The sequence below is a fragment of the Nesoenas mayeri genome (assembly GCF_963082525.1).
Source record: "Nesoenas mayeri genome assembly, chromosome: 26".
NCBI lineage: Eukaryota > Metazoa > Chordata > Aves > Columbiformes > Columbidae > Nesoenas > Nesoenas mayeri.
Window position 1 is genome coordinate 3,684,273 of NC_137552.1, and position 17,337 is coordinate 3,701,609.

The 17,337-nt window shown below is 53.8% G+C and overlaps 1 protein-coding gene across 1 annotated transcript in view; it reads left to right on the plus strand.

Annotated features, from left to right (window-relative positions):
* SKAP1 (src kinase associated phosphoprotein 1) overlaps positions 1-17,337 on the plus strand; it is a 123,350-nt gene that overhangs the window by 94,580 nt on the left and 11,433 nt on the right. The window contains exons 5-11 of the mRNA XM_080359849.1: positions 5,414-5,494; positions 6,345-6,428; positions 7,721-7,845; positions 8,564-8,627; positions 8,938-9,099; positions 12,193-12,255; positions 17,045-17,157. Of these exons, the coding sequence (XP_080215975.1) occupies positions 5,414-5,494; positions 6,345-6,428; positions 7,721-7,845; positions 8,564-8,627; positions 8,938-9,099; positions 12,193-12,255; positions 17,045-17,157 (692 nt within the window). The remainder of the gene's footprint in view (positions 1-5,413; positions 5,495-6,344; positions 6,429-7,720; positions 7,846-8,563; positions 8,628-8,937; positions 9,100-12,192; positions 12,256-17,044; positions 17,158-17,337) is intronic.

Genomic DNA, 17,337 nt, shown 5'->3' on the forward strand with positions numbered 1-17,337 from the left:
TTTACTTTTTCCTAACCCTCCTCTCTCCTTAAATCCTCTCGATTTTCCGCAGTGATCTATAGGAATCATTTGTGTCAAGGCTGGCGATTATGTGGTACAGAATTTTTATAGGAATCAGGGGCCTAAGCCGGGCTTTAGCCAACAGGTGTCTGGTCTTTTGGCAGCCTGTGAATTAAACCCAGGTGTGTTCTGGGCCGGGCCCAGCGGCTCTTGGGTGCAATGTTGAGGTGCTGGGTGGCTGAGCGCGGCCAGGGGGACAGTGGGATGGCAAACAGGATGGGTTTGGACCCTCAGACCCCACATGGATGGGTCAGACGGTCCCACGAGGGACCAGCTGCCCTCACCATCCTCCCCACACCCCTCAATGTGGTTCGGCCATCAGGCTTGGCTTTCTCAAGTGGTGCCGGGACATCCGCGAGAGCCAAATATTTGGCCGAGTACCCTCCAGGTGGGCTGTTGTCTGCACAGCTGCCCAGATGTTATTACTTATCCATCGGCTTCTCTGCGGACCGCCGCGCAGGGCTGGGCGAGGGTTGGCTATTGTCGGAGCGCACATTTCAGCAGCGTTTACATAAACCCATCGGACTGCGCGTCTCGTGAACTTTCCCGTTCCATCCGTCTGCGCCGAGGCACCCGTGGAAGGAAATGGATGAGGCCTTCAGAGCCTCGCCAGCGCCCGGAAAATGAGCCAGTCCGGCTAACGAGGAGTGGTGGCCGGGGGAGCACACATGAGTGGTCCGCTGGGCACGGAAGGAAAGCTGAGCTTAATGAAGTCCCTGTGCCCGTGTCCCTGCGCGTGGACAGGAAAGGACGGGTGGTTTATAACTGTTTATTGGAGTTAATGGTAATAAATTCCTCACTTGTGATGCATTAACTTTAATGTTTTCATTACGTGATGATTTAGGTTTTCCCTTTTCACGTTGTAAATCATGTTGTCCCGGTAGCACAGCAGGTCGAATGTCTGACATAATGTTATGTTTGGGGGAGAGAAATAACAGGGGAATGAATTACACAGAGGATATATTTATATATTTCATACATTGGGCTTCATTTTTGTGGAGGACTTGAAGAAATGGAGTCCTGGGGAAGCCGGGGCCAGACGGACAGACAGACAGACCCGCCTGAGCAGGGATGCGCGAGATGCGGCTGCGAAGGGCCCGTTTCCATGGCAACTGCCCAAATCCACTCGGTGCCGAGGGGGTTTCTTTTGCCCTCCCTCTTTGCTGAGTGTGAGCCCTTGGCTAATGAGCTGTGCAAATAGATATTGAGATTTAGTGGGTTTTATTTTGCAATTATAGACTTAGTGATTTGGAAGGAAACTTTTGGGCCAAAGGCTCTGCCTCCTCTTTGAATTTTCTTGATTTTTTTTCTTCTTCCTTTGGCAAAGTTGGTTGAACTTCAAACTTGCTGTTAAATTTTCCAGCTAGAATTAAAAAAATAAAACACCAATAAAAGTGAGAGGCTTTTTTCCACCTTCTCGGGCTAAATCCCAGCCCAACGTACAGTCAGCTCTTTGCCATTGACTGTCTCTTGTTTGCTTATCCATCATAAAACCCACAGTCGTGGACTCCTCCACAAAAACAACAATGAATCCAACACTAACTCGGCGTCTAATAAAGCTCCATCTGTATGGCCCCTGTTTATTTGTGTTCGGTCATTAATTGTGGTCCACCGAGGACGCTGGGGCGGTGCGGTGAACTGGGCACCGTTCAGCCCCCGGTGAGAATCGTGGTTTACTTGAGCGGCTCCCATGGATTTGGGGTTTGCTCCTGGCTGTCAGCACTTGTGAACCGCTGCCTGCGACCAGTTAATCTTAGTCCGTGCCTTCAATACTGGTCTATACTGGTGCGTACAAGAGCACATTCAGCAGTTTCCACCCAACCCCAGGGCTACTCGGGGTCGGGATTTTGGAAGGGCTCTGGGTTGGGTGTCTTGGAGCATCCGAGAGCTCCCGGACCTGAGGACGACGGATCCCGAAGCTGAGCGCAGGGCTATTTCAGTTGATAATTTCCCCTCGATGATATGTTGCCATTGATTTTTAGCCGCCTCCTGCTTGCTGACCAGCTCTCAATCTAGGTAGTTATCCCAAGGTGGATGCCTACACTCCGAATTTTGCTTACTAGCCTCTTCTGAAAAGTCAAGCTGAAGCCCAAATAAATCTTCTCTGCTGTGCCTTGCCTTTTCTTCATCTACTTTCTTATTTTCCTGCTCAAAAAAATGCAATAAAATTAGCCTGGCACAAGATGTATTTCATGTGATCCATGCTGACAATTGTTTAGTTCCCCATTCTCTTGAAAACAGTTGCTCATTTTGTCCCCGTCGTTATAAATGATCCCCGGACATTTCCAAGGCGCTGGAAGGTTCGGCAGCGTTCCCGGGGCTTGAACAACTCGGGGGACCGAGGGGACGGAGGGTCCAGGGCCACCTGGGCCACAGGCTGTGACCTGGGGTGGGGGGACAAGCGTCAGGGACCCAAGGGACCGTGGGGACGGATGGTGGCTCCTGTCCCAACCATGGGGATGGAGCTTTGGTTAACCCAGGTGGAGGTTGGGTGCTCTGCACTCGTATGGGTCATGATGGGAGAAGCAGAGATGCTTTCAGGATCCTCTTGATCTTAGAAAAAGGGAACGGTTTCAATACGCGGAGCATTATTCTGCCACCAGAGACAGAAAGGAGTGTGGCTGCAAACAGCCCCGTGGTTTTGCACGTATGAAACTGGTGTTTGAATAGACCCCACATGCCGCCGGGCAGTGGCCATTGGGGCCACCAGCCCCTGCAGCCCGTCCTGGCCCCATTCCTGCACAGACTTGGGTGGCGGGGGAGATTTCCAAAAGCTTTCAGCATTTCCTGAGCTGGACTCGCTTTGAAGGCGGCAGGAGGGGTTGTTTTTCTCTTTCTGACTGTTTTTATTCTCATTAGCTTCAATGGAAAAAGAGCGCAGCCAGCACGGAGGGCTTTGGGAAATCACAGCCCATCGTGCTCGCCTTTGAAATGCAGTTGGGTGTTCCCTGCAAAGTCCCCGGGAGCAGAATCTGCTCTTGGCACATTTGAGCCTGGTGAATAAATGGGAGGACGGGGAATTAGCTGTAACCGTCGTGCCCCCACGCTCCGTCCCTTTGAAGCGCGGGTTGATGTGACAGCGTGGGCACCGACGCGGCCCCCGGGCGTCTTTGGCTGCGGCTCCAGTGACATTTTGTGCAGCTGGTGTGTGTGACTCAGACACCGACGGGGCCAGAGCTGAAATCCAGAGGTCCTTGAGGACACGGTGAGGATGGGGCTGAACATTCACGGTGCTCAGCAGCCAAACTCCTAGAAACTTTGCCCAGAAGGTGCCGTTTGGTGAGCGAAGGCAGCAGCTCGGTGGGTGACCTGCGCTCACCCTGAGAGGAACCTTCTGCAGCACCCGGGGGATGCAAATCACAGGAGGGGTTGAGGTGCAATAAAAAGGGAAAGGAAGGAGTTGGTGACACTGGGCAGCGCTGCCGGTACCAGTTGTGGGATGGGGGAGACACCAAGACCCTCCAAACCCAGTCGCACCAAGAGGGACCGCGTGTCTCAGAGAGCACAGATGTCTCTCTCACATTAATTTAAGGCCTTTCCTTTCTCTGTTTTTATACACAGTGAATGGCCATTAGTGGTTGGAACAGATGAGCTGGTGACATGCTGGCTTTTCCATCCCTTGGAGCCCTGGAAGACGTCGCGAGCTATGATTTACCTGGGCCAGATAAACCCCTCAGAGCCCAGAGACCCGCCTGGGGCTGGGCTCCCTCACCTCTCTGCGTCTTCTGGGTGTCCATTAGGATGGCTGAAAGAAACCAAAACCCCCAGGGACTGGCTTTGCAGGTTAATTCAGCTGTTTGCTGCAGGCAAAGGCCATCTGGATTGTTGTTAGGGACAGGATGGGGACATGGCAGGGACGGGGACACCCCACGTAGCCCCAGCCCCACTCAGCATCACTGGCAGATTTGATCTCCCCGGGTCCCGTTCGCGGGGCTGCGTTAGGGTCACAGCTGCCGCCTCTGTGTCACAGCCTGTGAAACTTCACATTTCCAGAGCCTCGTGCAATCGAATCAGCCTCACAACCCCTCCTTAATCGTATTAGTCTGTCTGAGCAGCCACTGAGCATTTAAGACGGGCGTCCCCTTTCATGTGGATTTTCCTGGGAAACTGAGGCACAGCGTCCCTTGCAGAGCAGGAGAGATTTGGGATGCCCTGGGAGATCCTGGGCTCCCGGGCCACAAATCACCTTAATCGCAGGATCTGCTAATGTGCAAAATCAATCTCAAAGAGGGAGAAGCACAATCGAGCAGGTCCTGGGGTCCTGCCTGCTCGCGGGCACCAAGAAATGATGGCGAAGAGGGAAGATGTGGGGCTGGAAGGGGCCGTTGCTGGCTCCCATTCTGTCCCTGCTCTTTCCCCGCTTTGTGGTGTTGAAAGGTGCTTGCACCCCCCAAATATCTCTTGCCAACTGAGGAATGGGTGGAAACCACGACCTGAGGATGAGCGGGGTGGCCGGACACGTCCCTGCGTTGGCTCAACCGGCACGCTGCCGGTTTTCGGGGGGGACGGGGGCAGAGGGAAGCCCCATGCTGCTAATGTACTGAAAGTAAATGAAATTAAATAAGCGAAGCAGCACTCGCAGCTCCTGCCTTCCCCCCTGGGTAATTCAATTCGAGCGCTCGCGCTGATGGGATCTCGCCGGGGCTGCCTCCGTCACCCCGCTGGGGCCTGGATTCTTAACGTCTAAATAAAAGTTTCACTCAAGCATTTGTTATTCTCCTGCCAGCGGGATCGGCGAGCTGGCGTTGGGCACATTAATGTAATATTCATACTCGCAGGGTCTGCCTGTGCATCCGGCAGCACCGTCCCGTTTTCATCATTATAAATGTCCCATAAAGTGACATTTAGATTTGCATTAGCAAAACGGGTCAAGGCTTGGATTTGAGACAACAATGTGCTTGTTTACAAGTCAGATGCTCCATGTCATCTGAGAAAACCCTGAGCACGTTTGTGCTGTCACCTGTGCGGGAGGACGGGCGGCAGGTCGGTGCCCCAGGAGGTGACAGCGTGGGGACATTGGCTCTTCAAGGGGTTGAGTCGCGTGTTGGGGAGACACGGTGACAAAAGGAGAGAAGATCTTGCGACCTGGCACTCTGGGAAGCTCTTCACCCTGAGAAAGGTGCCGAGGTGGGCACGGGGGAGCTGGTTAGTGCCATTTCATTAGGTGCTTTTTCTCGTGCTTAGGACAAGTTGTGATGGCAGGAGCTGAGCACCCAGCTGGGGGACGTCCTGGCCCTGACGCTTTGGGGATGGACCATGATTTTCACCTCTACTGCAGAGAAAGGGGCTGAAAATGTGCTGGGGGGTTGTGCAAATGGGAAATCCCAAAGCTTTGCTTTGCTTTGCTCTGTAGGGTTGGAAGAAATCACCCCAAGACCTGTTCGAGACTCAGGGAATGTGTTGAAGCAGGGATATCTGGAGAAGAGGTCTCGAGGTAAGGCCGACTGAGCGCACCACAACAAAAGCTTTCAGAATGCAAGATTTCAGATCAAGAACAAGCAGGAAAACACATATTTTCTGCAGATTTGGCTGTAGGCACCTGCAGAACCTCTCAGACCTTTCTTAGGCACCGCACACACAGGGACGGCACAGCCTGTGCTTCTTCTCTTTTGCAGATCATCAAACTGCACAAAGATTAAAACCCAGAAATTGAATTAAGCAACAGCCCAGTCCTCTAAGGCAAGATGTGCCCTTCTAACGAGCAATACCTAATGGGGATAAAATCCTGGTGAAGACAAGGTAGTTCGTAGCATCACACACATTAGCGAGTTGAGATAAGGCCTATGAGTCAGCCTCAGGTTTATCTTGATTTTACTGACTCTTGTGAAAGCTACAAATTATTTCCCCATCACTCAGATTTTATCTTGATTTATTCACTGTATGACAGGCGGTGTGAGGCAAGAACAGCCCCTTTTTCCTCATGAGCTCTAGAACTGGCCCTGTGCATGTTTTATCTTGTTCCAATTACCGAGCAAAAGACATTTGCTTAAGCCTCAGTTAGGGAGATTCAACCCAAAGCCATGTTCCCTCCCATTGAGCAGGACTAAGGGTCTCAGCAGCTCAGCCCAGCTCAACTAAGCTCAGCCCAGCCTTGTAGGACAGGCTGGTTCTCCTTTGCTTGGTTGAGGTTTTGTATCCAAATTTGCTCGCCTGAATCTCTGCCAGAAATCTGCAGGGGTTTGTTGGGAAAACATCCTTCTTTCCCCTAAATATCCTCCTGAAGCATACAATGGAAGAACACAAACTCATATTTTGTTGCTCCTCTGTTGTCCTTTTCTTTCTAGAGCACAGCTTCTTTGGGTCGGAGTGGCAGAAGCGGTGGTGTGTCCTCAACAGAAGGACCTTTTGCTACTACGCCAATGAGAAAAGTAAGTGGTGAGGGATGTGCTGTGGGTCCCCGGGCTCTGGACAGGCCTGAGGACGGGTTAATTAATATCTGACAAGAGACAAGCGTAGCCCACGGTGCGGCTGTAATTCCCTGTCGAGGCACAAGATGCAGGTTCTCCTCGAAAGGTCCCCCAAACACCTTTGTAGGCATGGAACAAGAGAAGAGAGCGCAGGAACAAAGCTGTGTGTAAATAAAAACATGTACCGAGTTTTCCATTAACCATCAGCTGGGCTTCAGCCCTCTCGGTGACTGTATATAATCCGTGTGTCAGTGTATATAAATATTTTGCAGTCATGCTCCATCAGGTACGTATAAACAGACAGCTAATATCTCAGACAGAGTTTGGCGTGATTAGATATATGGCCTTCCCCTGCTCCACCTATCCAGAAACATGATGTGAAAGCAGCTTATAAAACACACATGTAAACCCTTGGTTTGTAGTGACCAGCCTGCAGTTAGGACAGGATTAAACTCCAGTGGGTCTGTGTTCTTCTCACACATCCTTTGGCTGAGGATCTTGAGCTCTTTTGGGTTCCAAACAAGCTTCCCCCCCGGCATTCCGTGGGGAATGAGCAGCTGTCGTCTTCCAAACGAAGACAAGAGAGTCAAGCAAACCTGTTATCCATGGGCTGAAATCCTTCTATAGGGCCTGACCTCACCCCTGGACCTTTTGTAAGAATCTGCAAATCCAAAAAAAAGTTCAGAGCCTCCCTGAATCGTACTCCCACGCTTCCCCAACAAGATTCATAAGGAAATAACGAGCTGGGGTAAATAAAGCTGCTCAGATGCCTGCGGGGAGGTTCCCTCTCTGGCCCCGCTGACACCAGCCATGCGTGCGCATCGGCGAGATCTGTCGGCCAATTCTCAAAGGCCCCACTAAGTATTTCTTCCTGTACGCCAGCCCGTTAATTCCTTACCAGCAGAATAATCATTGATATCATATTTCCCCGAGTACACGGTGGTCTCTGCTTCATTACAACCAGCTCATCTCGTGCAACCTCCTGACCCCGCAACCTTCCGCTGGCTGTGGGCAGCCTCCTGGGGCTGGAAGGGGCATCCTCTTAACTGTGTCTTGATGAAGATTTTATAATGTTCCCTTTGGATTTCCGGGGAGCGGACGTGCTTAGACTGATGGGTTCTTTCTGGCCATTTCCCACTGATGTGTGGTGTTTCTCGGTCTCCCTGCATGGGTGACAGACACCTGCACCAGCAGTACTGTGAGCTTGAGAAAAAGGTGCAAACCCCACATTTAGCGCATTTTTCTTCTTCTAGGCAAGCAACCTAAAGGCACCTTCTCCATCGAGAACTATAGCGCCCGCCTGGCTTTCCATCTCCGCAAAGACTCTCGAAAAAGATGCTGTTTCGAGTTAACCTGCCCTGGCAAACGCACCTATGAGGTAGGAACTGGGGGAAGAACTGGTTTGAGCACTCAGTTCAAAAGCATGTGCTGCTGGGCCTAGGTGCAGGGTCAGGGAGGCTGTGAACCTCCAACCCCCCCCTGAACAAACCGAGCAGCACTGCAGAAGGTGCCGCTGCTGCTTCTTGGTGGGTCATCTCACCATGGACCTTCCCTTGGCACAAGAGCAACCCTGGGCTCTCTTAGCACTTGTGGGGCATGAAGATTAAGTGAGAACATGGATTAGAAGCAGTAGAGGATTAGGTTTGGAAAGCCCATTTTTAAACAAGCAGTTCAGAAGCAGGTTAAATTTAACCTTCCAGTGTTTTGGGCATCCAGGGAGGAGCCTAAAAACTAGTGTAATGAAAAACCTGGCCCAATCCACAAAGCGTGCACGAGAGCCTTCCTGAGCTTCAGGGAGATTTTGGATATAGATAGAGTCTTGGTTCAGAGTCAGTATAATATATTCAGTGGGGATCGTGGTTTTCATCTGAATTATTTTAATGAATTGGGCTTGACAACCTTCCTCTGGGATAGTCTAGCTTAGTTCCGCTGCAGTTTCCCTGTTTGGAATAGGGAGAAAAAGAAGCAAAATGGTGTTCCCAAAGTCACAGGGCAGGGAATGGCAGATCAGGATCTCCATCCCCTATTCCAGCCTCAATCTTTTTCCTCTTCCTACATCCAAGAACCAGCTCAATAACGGGTGACCCTCTCTCCAGTTCACAGCCCCAAGCCCCGCAGAGGCTGAAGACTGGGTGGACCAGATCCAGTTCCTCCTGAAGGGTGAGTCGGCAGCTTGGCCTAAGCCGAGGGCAGAGCTGTTTGAGCAGATTCTGCCTTTGTTCCCTGGCATTTGCCATCCTTCCATGGGCTTTTCCTTTGGTTCAGCCTGTTCTGAGCTTCCATCCCATTTTCTTCACACCAGCGGCTCATGGGTTGAGCAAGGGGACAGTTCACTCCCTGCAAGGTCCACAGTGAGCACTAAGTGCAGCGCACAGGCTTTGTCACTTGATTTCAACCCACTGAAAGCAGCAACATCCAGCCGGTAGGTGGATTTGCTCTTTCTCACCACACTTTTGCTCTCTCCTGCCAGACCTGAGCTCCCTCACCATCCCATGCGATGAGGATGAAGAAGGACCCTACAATGACGTGGACAGTTTGGACTCTGCCAACACAGCATCCCACAATACCACCCTGAATCAGGATGAGCCCAGTGCTGGGATGGAAGATGATGACATCTACGAGGTTTTACCAGGTGAGTGACCAAATAAGCAGGTTAAAACCTGAACCATCCCCTGCAAACGTGGCAGGAGACCTCGGTCACATCACACACTGATGGAAGTGAACATCCAGGGCTCTGCTGAGTGTAACCAACCCATAACTCAAAGGTTTGACCCCATTTCTTCATTCAGCCTGGCTGATGGACCACAAGAGCAAAGCTTTTCTGTTCTGCTGAGGCGGGGGTTTGCCAGTCAGGTGGGGTGGCTTTTAGAGGTTGTGCTCCGTTCAGCTCCAGTAATATTAAGTTTGAGAGTGGAATCTCTGGGCTGTGTTACCTGGAAAATCAGACTTTAGATGATGAAAATGCTCCCTTCTGGGCATGCAGTCATGGCCGTAACACAATTACAGGCCTTCCAAGAGATGATAAAATAACTGCATTAAAGACCATCGCTTGTTCACTAAGGGTGCACGAGGGCTGGAGGCAGCACGGCAGCGGCTGCCGGTTAAAGGAGCCGGGAGCATCTTCCTGGCACAGAACCAAACAGCCTGCGAGGGTGACACAGTCTGCAACGTTTCTTACTGTTAGAGCAGAAATCACGGCGTGACACGTCCCAGGGCTTGGTCAATGGGTCACCTGCGCCTTATTCAAACCCGTGTGCCGTTCTGCTTCTGCATGGCCCTTTGCACCCCCAGGACCCCCCAGCGAGCGCAGGGAAAGTCGTGGTCCAAGCTGGGGGGTCCCCTGGACCCGGCTGCTGCAGTCGTGTCCCGAGTGAAAACAGAGAGCCAGAGGTAGAGAAAAAAAGGGAAAGAGGGGGGAGATGAAGAGATAATTTCCTCAGCAAGTCATCGTCGTTAATGAAGTTTTACAAAAACAGATACAACCAAGGAAAAATAAAATTTCACAGGTGATAAATTTTTCCAATTTCCCTGGCAGAATTCGATAGGATTGTTAAATTAAGAGTGAAGGTGTCTGTTAGGAAGCAACGAGCAGTGATGGGTAATTTTATAGAGTGGAAAATTGAATCAAATTGCTACATTAAAACACAGCTCCTCTGAGATTGTGCCCAACGCCCAGGCTGCTCCGGCGCAGCGCTGGGGAGCACGGGCTGGGGCGCACGGGGGGCTCCGCACCCCTCGTGTGGGTGCCCAGGGCTGCCCACGGGGTGCAAAGGGCATTTCCCTAAGGTGGTGTGGCCCAAACTGTGATGCTCTGCACAGGGGGAAGCAGCACAGCCCCTGGGAGATGCATTTTTCAGCGTTTCTCTCCGATTCCTCACTATAAAACGCAGGTATTGGGTGAGATGAGACAGCCAGGCCCTAGGAAGGCAGCACATCGCTCCAGACGCGGCTCGGAGCAGCACCTGGTGCAACAGGCTGCGGTGCGCATGGAGCTTGTGCGTCCCCACCTCCCCATTCGTTCATTGAGCAGCTCAGGACCCCCAGTGGTGCCGCACACCCCAGGGTTTGTGCCGTCCCCACAGCCCGGCAGCGCCAGCCTCCAGGCGCAGGATTCGTGCAGCTTTGCTCATCCTGGATCCCAGCAGCAGCGTTTCCTCCCCGACACGTGTTTTCCTGCTGCGGCGTCCCCAGGAGCGCGTGTGCGTGCGGGAAGGGCGCTGGGCAGGGGTTTCCTGAGGACACCCGGCTCGGGATGGAGCGGTGCCCGCGGGACACACAGACACGAGGGGGTGGCTCTGGGGAGTCTCTAGTGCAGGTGTCACCCCAGCGGTGGGTGCCCTGCGTTGGAGGATGCTCAGGGGTTTTCATGGCACCTGGCTGCTGGTTTTGCACCCTCCATCTCCCACTGAGGTGGGATTAGGGAGTTTGGTGCCGTTGGTTGAAGTACAGAGGAATCCAGAGGTGAGGGTTTGGGGCACGGGAATGATGGGAGAGAGTGGCGTTCCAGATACATTTACCTTCTCTTTTACAAATGCAAAGAGCAGGCAAAAAGCCACTTTCAATAATTTATTTTAAAATCAATGCTAATGAGATTCTGTCTCGTCAGTGGCCGAGTTTTACAATAAAGTCTGATTTATTTAGAAAAGATCTTCGGTGCCGCTTCCCGGCTAATGGGGGAGCAGCCGCAGTGACCCCCCAGCTTGGGATGCAATTTGTGATCGGGCGCGGAGCTCTGACCTGGTTTGCATTGATCAGCGGCGGGCGGGAGCGGCGGCGGGGCCGGGGCCGCGGCCTCGGGAGCTGCCGAGTGGCTGCAGCACTTGGCTGCCCTGCGACCAGCGGCCGCGGGACCCGCAGGAGCCGCGGCCACAGTTGCCGTTGGCTCTGCCGAAAGGTGACAGCAAAGCCATGGCCCCAGAGATGCGACAGGGACAGCTCTGCACTGGGCTCAGTCATGCCGGGGCTCCCCAACAGCCGTGCAGGACGTGCCAATGAGCGATGTGCCTGAGCATTGGCTTTCCAAAGCGTTTTGGAATTGAGTTTTCTTTCTATTACTTTATTAGGTTGCTTGTAGTCCTCACGGGAGCAGCTGATGTGGGTGCTGTGCACCAGCACCAGAGCTGCACAGCCAGATGGGTTGTACCTGGTGTTAAATACTCTTATTCAAACCTATTTGTGTGTAGATCCTTGCACCCATCAATCACTCACCATTTTCACAGGGCTTCCCTGTGACTTCCAGCCCCTCCATCCTTAACCTTTTCCACTGTTATCGTTCCATGTTATTTTCTCGCATCCTCCTTCCCCCTCCTCGGCCGTGCCAGCCTGCCTGTCCCCGCTCCCCTTTCTCCTTCTTAATTTCTGCCTCTGCCCCCATCCTTCCCCGCATTTCTCTCCTGGCATTTCTCCTCAGCATCTCATTTCTCCGGGCTGCAAGTCCTGCACAGGAAGCGTCTCTTCCTATAGGGCACTCGGCAAAGTGCTGCCTAAATTTATGAGGCTATAATAAGTGATTTGTTTTTACCAGTGTTAACAACAATTCATATTTTTATGCACCGCGTTTTAAAATATTATCTGTGACTTCCTCCCTTCCACTCTTCACAATTAAGCCGGGAATTTATTATTCTGACAGTCGGATGCTCTCGCAGCCCTCTGCCTGCCAGGGCTTTGGTGCAGCAGCGCCGCTCCTGGCCCTTCCCCTGACTTCTCTGCTCTTTTCCCCTCCCAGATGAGGAGCTGGACCCCCTCTCGGCACAGGACAGCGAGGATGCCGGGAGCAGCCAGACACGCGGTAAGAGCCCACCCTGCCGGGCCAGCCCAAAGGTTGGGGGTCTGAGTCCAGCCTGGGGTGCGGGTGGTGATGGAGGGTGGGAGAGGCCCCAGGAGCAGATTCATGGGTGACAGAGACTCTGCAGCTGGTGAAGTTCAGGTAATTTGGGTTTGGGGAGCTCTCCCCATCTTCTCCACACTATGGGCACAGGGGATGCGTCTTCCTGGACCAGAGCGGGCAGCAGGCATGGCCACAGTGAACTGAGCGAACCAGCCATCCCAGTGTGTCCCGGGGGGCCAGGGAGAGGAGCTGGGGCAGAATAACCCAGGGAGAGGGCAGGAAGCCGCCGCGGCCCAGAGGAAGCTGCCGCAGGGAGGGATCTGGGCGCGGGGAGCCGGAAGGACGCGGCACCGTCACCTCAGGAACCTGCACCGCCCGCCCGCAGCGGCCAGGGCCCCCACCCCTGCTTTTTCCTCAAGGACCCGCACCGCGGGACGGGAGCGGAAGGTCTGTTTCCTCCCTGGTGCCACCTGCTTCTCTTTCCATCGCCGCTTCCTCCCCGGAGCAGGAAAGCGACACTTGTGTCGGAGCAGCCGGGGCTGGAGCGGCCGGGGGTTTCCTGCCAGCCCTGGCTCTGCCGCGGGGAACACGCGCCCTCCCGGCACAGCCGGCTCGGGAGAGCTTCCCGCACCCTCCTCCCGCTCCGGTGCTGCCCAGCTTGTGGGGTCCGCTGGTTGGGTGATGGAGAGCGGAGGATTCGGTGTTGGGTGCAGTGGGTGGCGAGTGGTTGAAGCAGCGTCACGCACACCTGTGCTCTCCCAAACCCACGAGCAGCCCAAGTGTTGCTCAGCTGCTTTATCCCACCCACAGTCTGAGAGCCCCTGCACCCAGCATCCCGCTGTCTCTGGAAAGCGTGATGCAGCGATTCCCTTTGGCCAACACCGAACCCCCTTGGGTGTTTGTCCCCAGCCCAGGAGGGTGCCCGGTCCTGTTTCAACCCAAATCTTGGTGGCAGAGACAAAGGGCGAGTCCCGGCTGCTCGCAGGGACTGGAGCAAGCGGGTGTTTCGCTGCTCCTCATGCTTTTGCGGAGCTTGTTTCCCTCTCCTTGACACGGCGACTTCTTTGCCCACCGGAGCACATGGCAGCTGCAGCCGGTACCGGCTCCCAGAGCTCAGGACAAACATCCCGAGCTTCATAAACCGCTCTGTGGTCCTAAAGCGGCGCTGGCCGTTTGTCCATGGAGACGCCTGGGCGCCGGGAGAGGACAGCAGAAGGCGCTGGGACGTGCACAAACACACGGCCGGGTTACTTTGCCTTTCGGAACCGCCCCGCAGGAGCGGGCGGCAGCGGAGCAGCTCCCGGTGGGTGTGCGGCTGGCGGGGGCGGCGGGCGCAGAGCGGGGTCGTGACAAACCCGCACCCCAAGGCCACCCTGAGGATTTTGGCTCTCGCCTGTCACAGCCCTGCCAGCCACTTAAGCACCCTGCTCGTACTCATTAGCATCTGCCTGGCGGTTGTAATTGTTGTTAATGGTTATAACTGGTTTAGTTATTAGCATTGTCATGATTGCTTGAAGTCCTGTGTCTATTTTTACACTAAATAATATATTAGACTCTTGCTTCTGCAGTGCTGGGCTGCACTTCAAGAGGGAAAGGTTATCGCGGCGCCGGGGACCGCAGTCCTCGTGCCTTTTGCCGTGGTAATTTGTGCTCCTGTCCAACTGGACCAAGGGTGACAAAGCGGTGCCGCGAGTCCTTGAGCAGAGGCCAGGCTGCGGGGAGGGAGGGAACGGGCCATTTCTTAATTATATCACACGGCCAAAGTGCCAGATGAGCATTTGGCTAATGGAAAACTATTGTTTCTAATTTCGAAGAACCACAAGGATGTGATGATGCTGGAGCGGCCCAGCAAATCCAGCTGAGAGCTTCAGGCTGCTCCTGCCAAGACACCCATTTGCTTCACTCAAGGCTGCTTAATCCCGGCTTTCTGTGCCGGACGGACTCTGAGCTCACCGGCCACATAGAAACCCAGCAAAATTCCTCTAGTTACAAAACAGGAAAGTCTGGCAGCCTCCTGCCCCAGTCCCTGCACTTAGCATGGCAGGAGGTTTCACCCAGCGTGAGCGCGGTGCTGAAAAGCCCTGAGCTGCAGACAGTTGTCAGTAGGTTTCAGCATCAACAGGCGTCTGAAGCAACGCGCCCAAAGCGCAGGGGTGGGGGCAGATCGTGCGTCTCCCACAGCCCCCGCTCGGGGCTGCTCGGGCTGCAGCGGAAAGCGATGCGCTTGTCACATTTGGCTGGTTTTCTTAATGACCCCAAGGCCCATAAACATGGGAACAGGCTCTCGTCCCACTTACATCAGTGTAAATCAGCCGCGCTGAAATCACGGCTCTGCCCTGAACGCGGGTTTAAATGTCTGGATGGGACATTAGGGCTTTTATTAAAAAACAAAACAAAACAAAACAATCCTCTTCTGTAACAGGGAGCGGAATTAAGTCAGGGTAACACCCGAGTCCTGTGGTGCCTTGTCTGGATCCGCATCCCACCCAGCCCGGAGCCGCAGGTCGGGAGGATCAGGGATGTTCTCCATCCCATGGGGAGGCTGCAGGGATATTCTCCCTTGCCCGGCCTCATCTTTAAGTGCTGAAATAGGAGCCAGGATCCCTTTTCTGCAAACAGTCTTAATTTTAACAAGCCGGCACAAACATCGTTGCTGCTGTTGAAGCTGTGGCGAGGCGCAGAGCCCAGCCCCGCGGTCAGCGGGACGCATCCTGCTGTCCGCTGCGGTTAATCCCGACCTTTCGCCGGCAGCGCTGGGGGTGAGACCTTCCATCCCAGCATCCGATGGGGCTGGAAGAAACCACCCCAGCTTTTGGGAGCACAGACCTTCCCGTGGGCTGGAAAACGTTCTCCCTTTGCATTCGCAGAGTGTCGCGTCCAGGCTCACACACACGGTTCCTGCAAGATCTCTGTTTTACCGACAGCTGGTATTTTTGATGCCACCAGAGATGCTTTTCCCCAGCCTGGTCTCACAGGGGACACCAGCAGGTTGCTGCCACCATAGCGGCTCGCTCTCCGCACCGCGGTGTTGTCCTCACACCCTCCCGGAATGACCTTTTGCGTTAATTACACAATTCACTGGTTCCTACCAGGCTGTTCCTTTGCCTCGGCCTCCTGCCCAGTGCCACACACCCTGATGTTTCCATCTCCGGTTCACAACCTCTGGTTCCTGCACTTAGCACGAGCTTAAATAACTCAGTAGCTCCTACTCCTCCTATTCCCTTCCCAATCTTTTCCTCTCCACTCTGTGCTCCCCCTTTAATACTTTCCAAAGGATGCAGACCTACTCTTTTTTTTCCCAGCCTTTCTATTTAAGTTCCCCAAGTCCCTGAGTCATTCCAGTTGCTCCCTGCTGTGCCATTATCCATCTCTGTAATGTCCTTTTTCATATTTAGGTGATCAAATCTGGGCACAGCACTCCAGATGCACCCTTATCGCTCGGTCCCTTATACCATATTAGAAACATTTCCTCCAACATGTGCTCAATATTTTCTATTTATGCTTTCTGGGCTTGGTTCAGCGTGTGGCAGAGCGGCACAGAGCACTGGTACAGCCCCAGCGCTCGAGTCCCCCCCTGCAAAACGTGGTTATATTGGGTTTAATTAGCCATGGGGGTCACATCACGGAGGCGGCCGTGTCGTGACATCTGGATTCACCCCCACGTCGGTGCTGGTGCCACCAGAGCCGCCTCCTGCTGACATCCTTGCTCCAGGAGCATGTTTGAACATGTGTGCTCAAAAACTGGAAATCTGGGGCTTTGGGGGTGGTTTTTCACTGCTGTGAAGGATCTGTTGGATGTGCTGGGACAAAGTAGGCAGAGCAGCCGTGGTGCTTCTGTCCCATGGGGACCCTCCTGCCGCGGCGGCTCTGCTCCCCGGGCTTGTGTCTGGGCTGGGAAATGCCATTCTGATACGGCAAGGGTGGAAATGGTTCATTCTGGAAACGCTGCTGTGACTTCTTCCAGAAAACCCGCGCGCACCGTTAGCCCGGGACGCTCGCCAGCGCCAGCACCGTTTGCCAACACTCTCGTCAACCCAAACCCGCGGCTTTCAGCAAACTGATCATTTGCCTCCCCCGCGCAAAAATAAAGTGGGAAGAAAAGCGTTTGCCGGCTCACATGTTCCCTTTGCAATGCAGACTGTGATCACACCTCAGACCCGCAGGCTGAGCGAGACCTGAGCCACCAGGCTGCATCGTGACAAGGAGCTTTGGGACCTTCTCTGACCTGCTCCATCAGCTGCAATCAGCTTCTTTAATTCGTAAATAAACGTGGTTGCGACCTTCCGGAGCAGCCTCCCAAAGCCCCCGTGCAAATATCCCTGGTAATTAACCGTGCTGCTCTTCCGTGGCCTCTGGTGTGGCCGTCACCCTGGTGGGGACATGTCCCCTTATGACCAGGTCACTGATCCCCACCTTGGGGACAGTTGGTTTGAGCCTGAGAAGGAGTTGACTTGGGAAAGAGCGACGGCACCTTCAGCTCCCTTTGTGCTTTGTAGTAAAGAGCTTTAATCCAGGGTTTTCTGAAACGTTTTTCAGTGTGTTTTTATGTATTTACTGCTCGCTTTTGCGTTTATTTATTGACCAGCCCCTTTTTCTTGCAGCGCGTCTTGGCCTCTAATTGAACCGCGTAACGAATAACCTCCCTTTCCCCAACATATACAAGCCCCCCTCCCCCAAAAACCTCACCCCACAACCTCAACATATCCCCATAGCATTCCCGGCCACCCTGACCTCTCTTATTTGTTCCCAGCGTGTCCCCAGCGAGATTATTCCAATTACTACCAAGGCGTGTGGGACTGCAGCAGCGAGTATCCCGACGAGCTCTCCTTCCACCGCGGAGACCTCATCTACATCCTCAGCAAGGTAAGAGCGTCGCCCCACATTCATTAACAAGGAGCTGGAGCTCAAGTGCAAGGTCAAGAGTTGATGAAACTGGTAAAAATCAAGGTGCAGAGTTCAATTTGCAATTTAGTGGAGGGGGGAGCGGGATGCCGGGGTCCGGTTCCTGCGCGGACGCGCAGGAACCGGACCCCGGCATCCCGC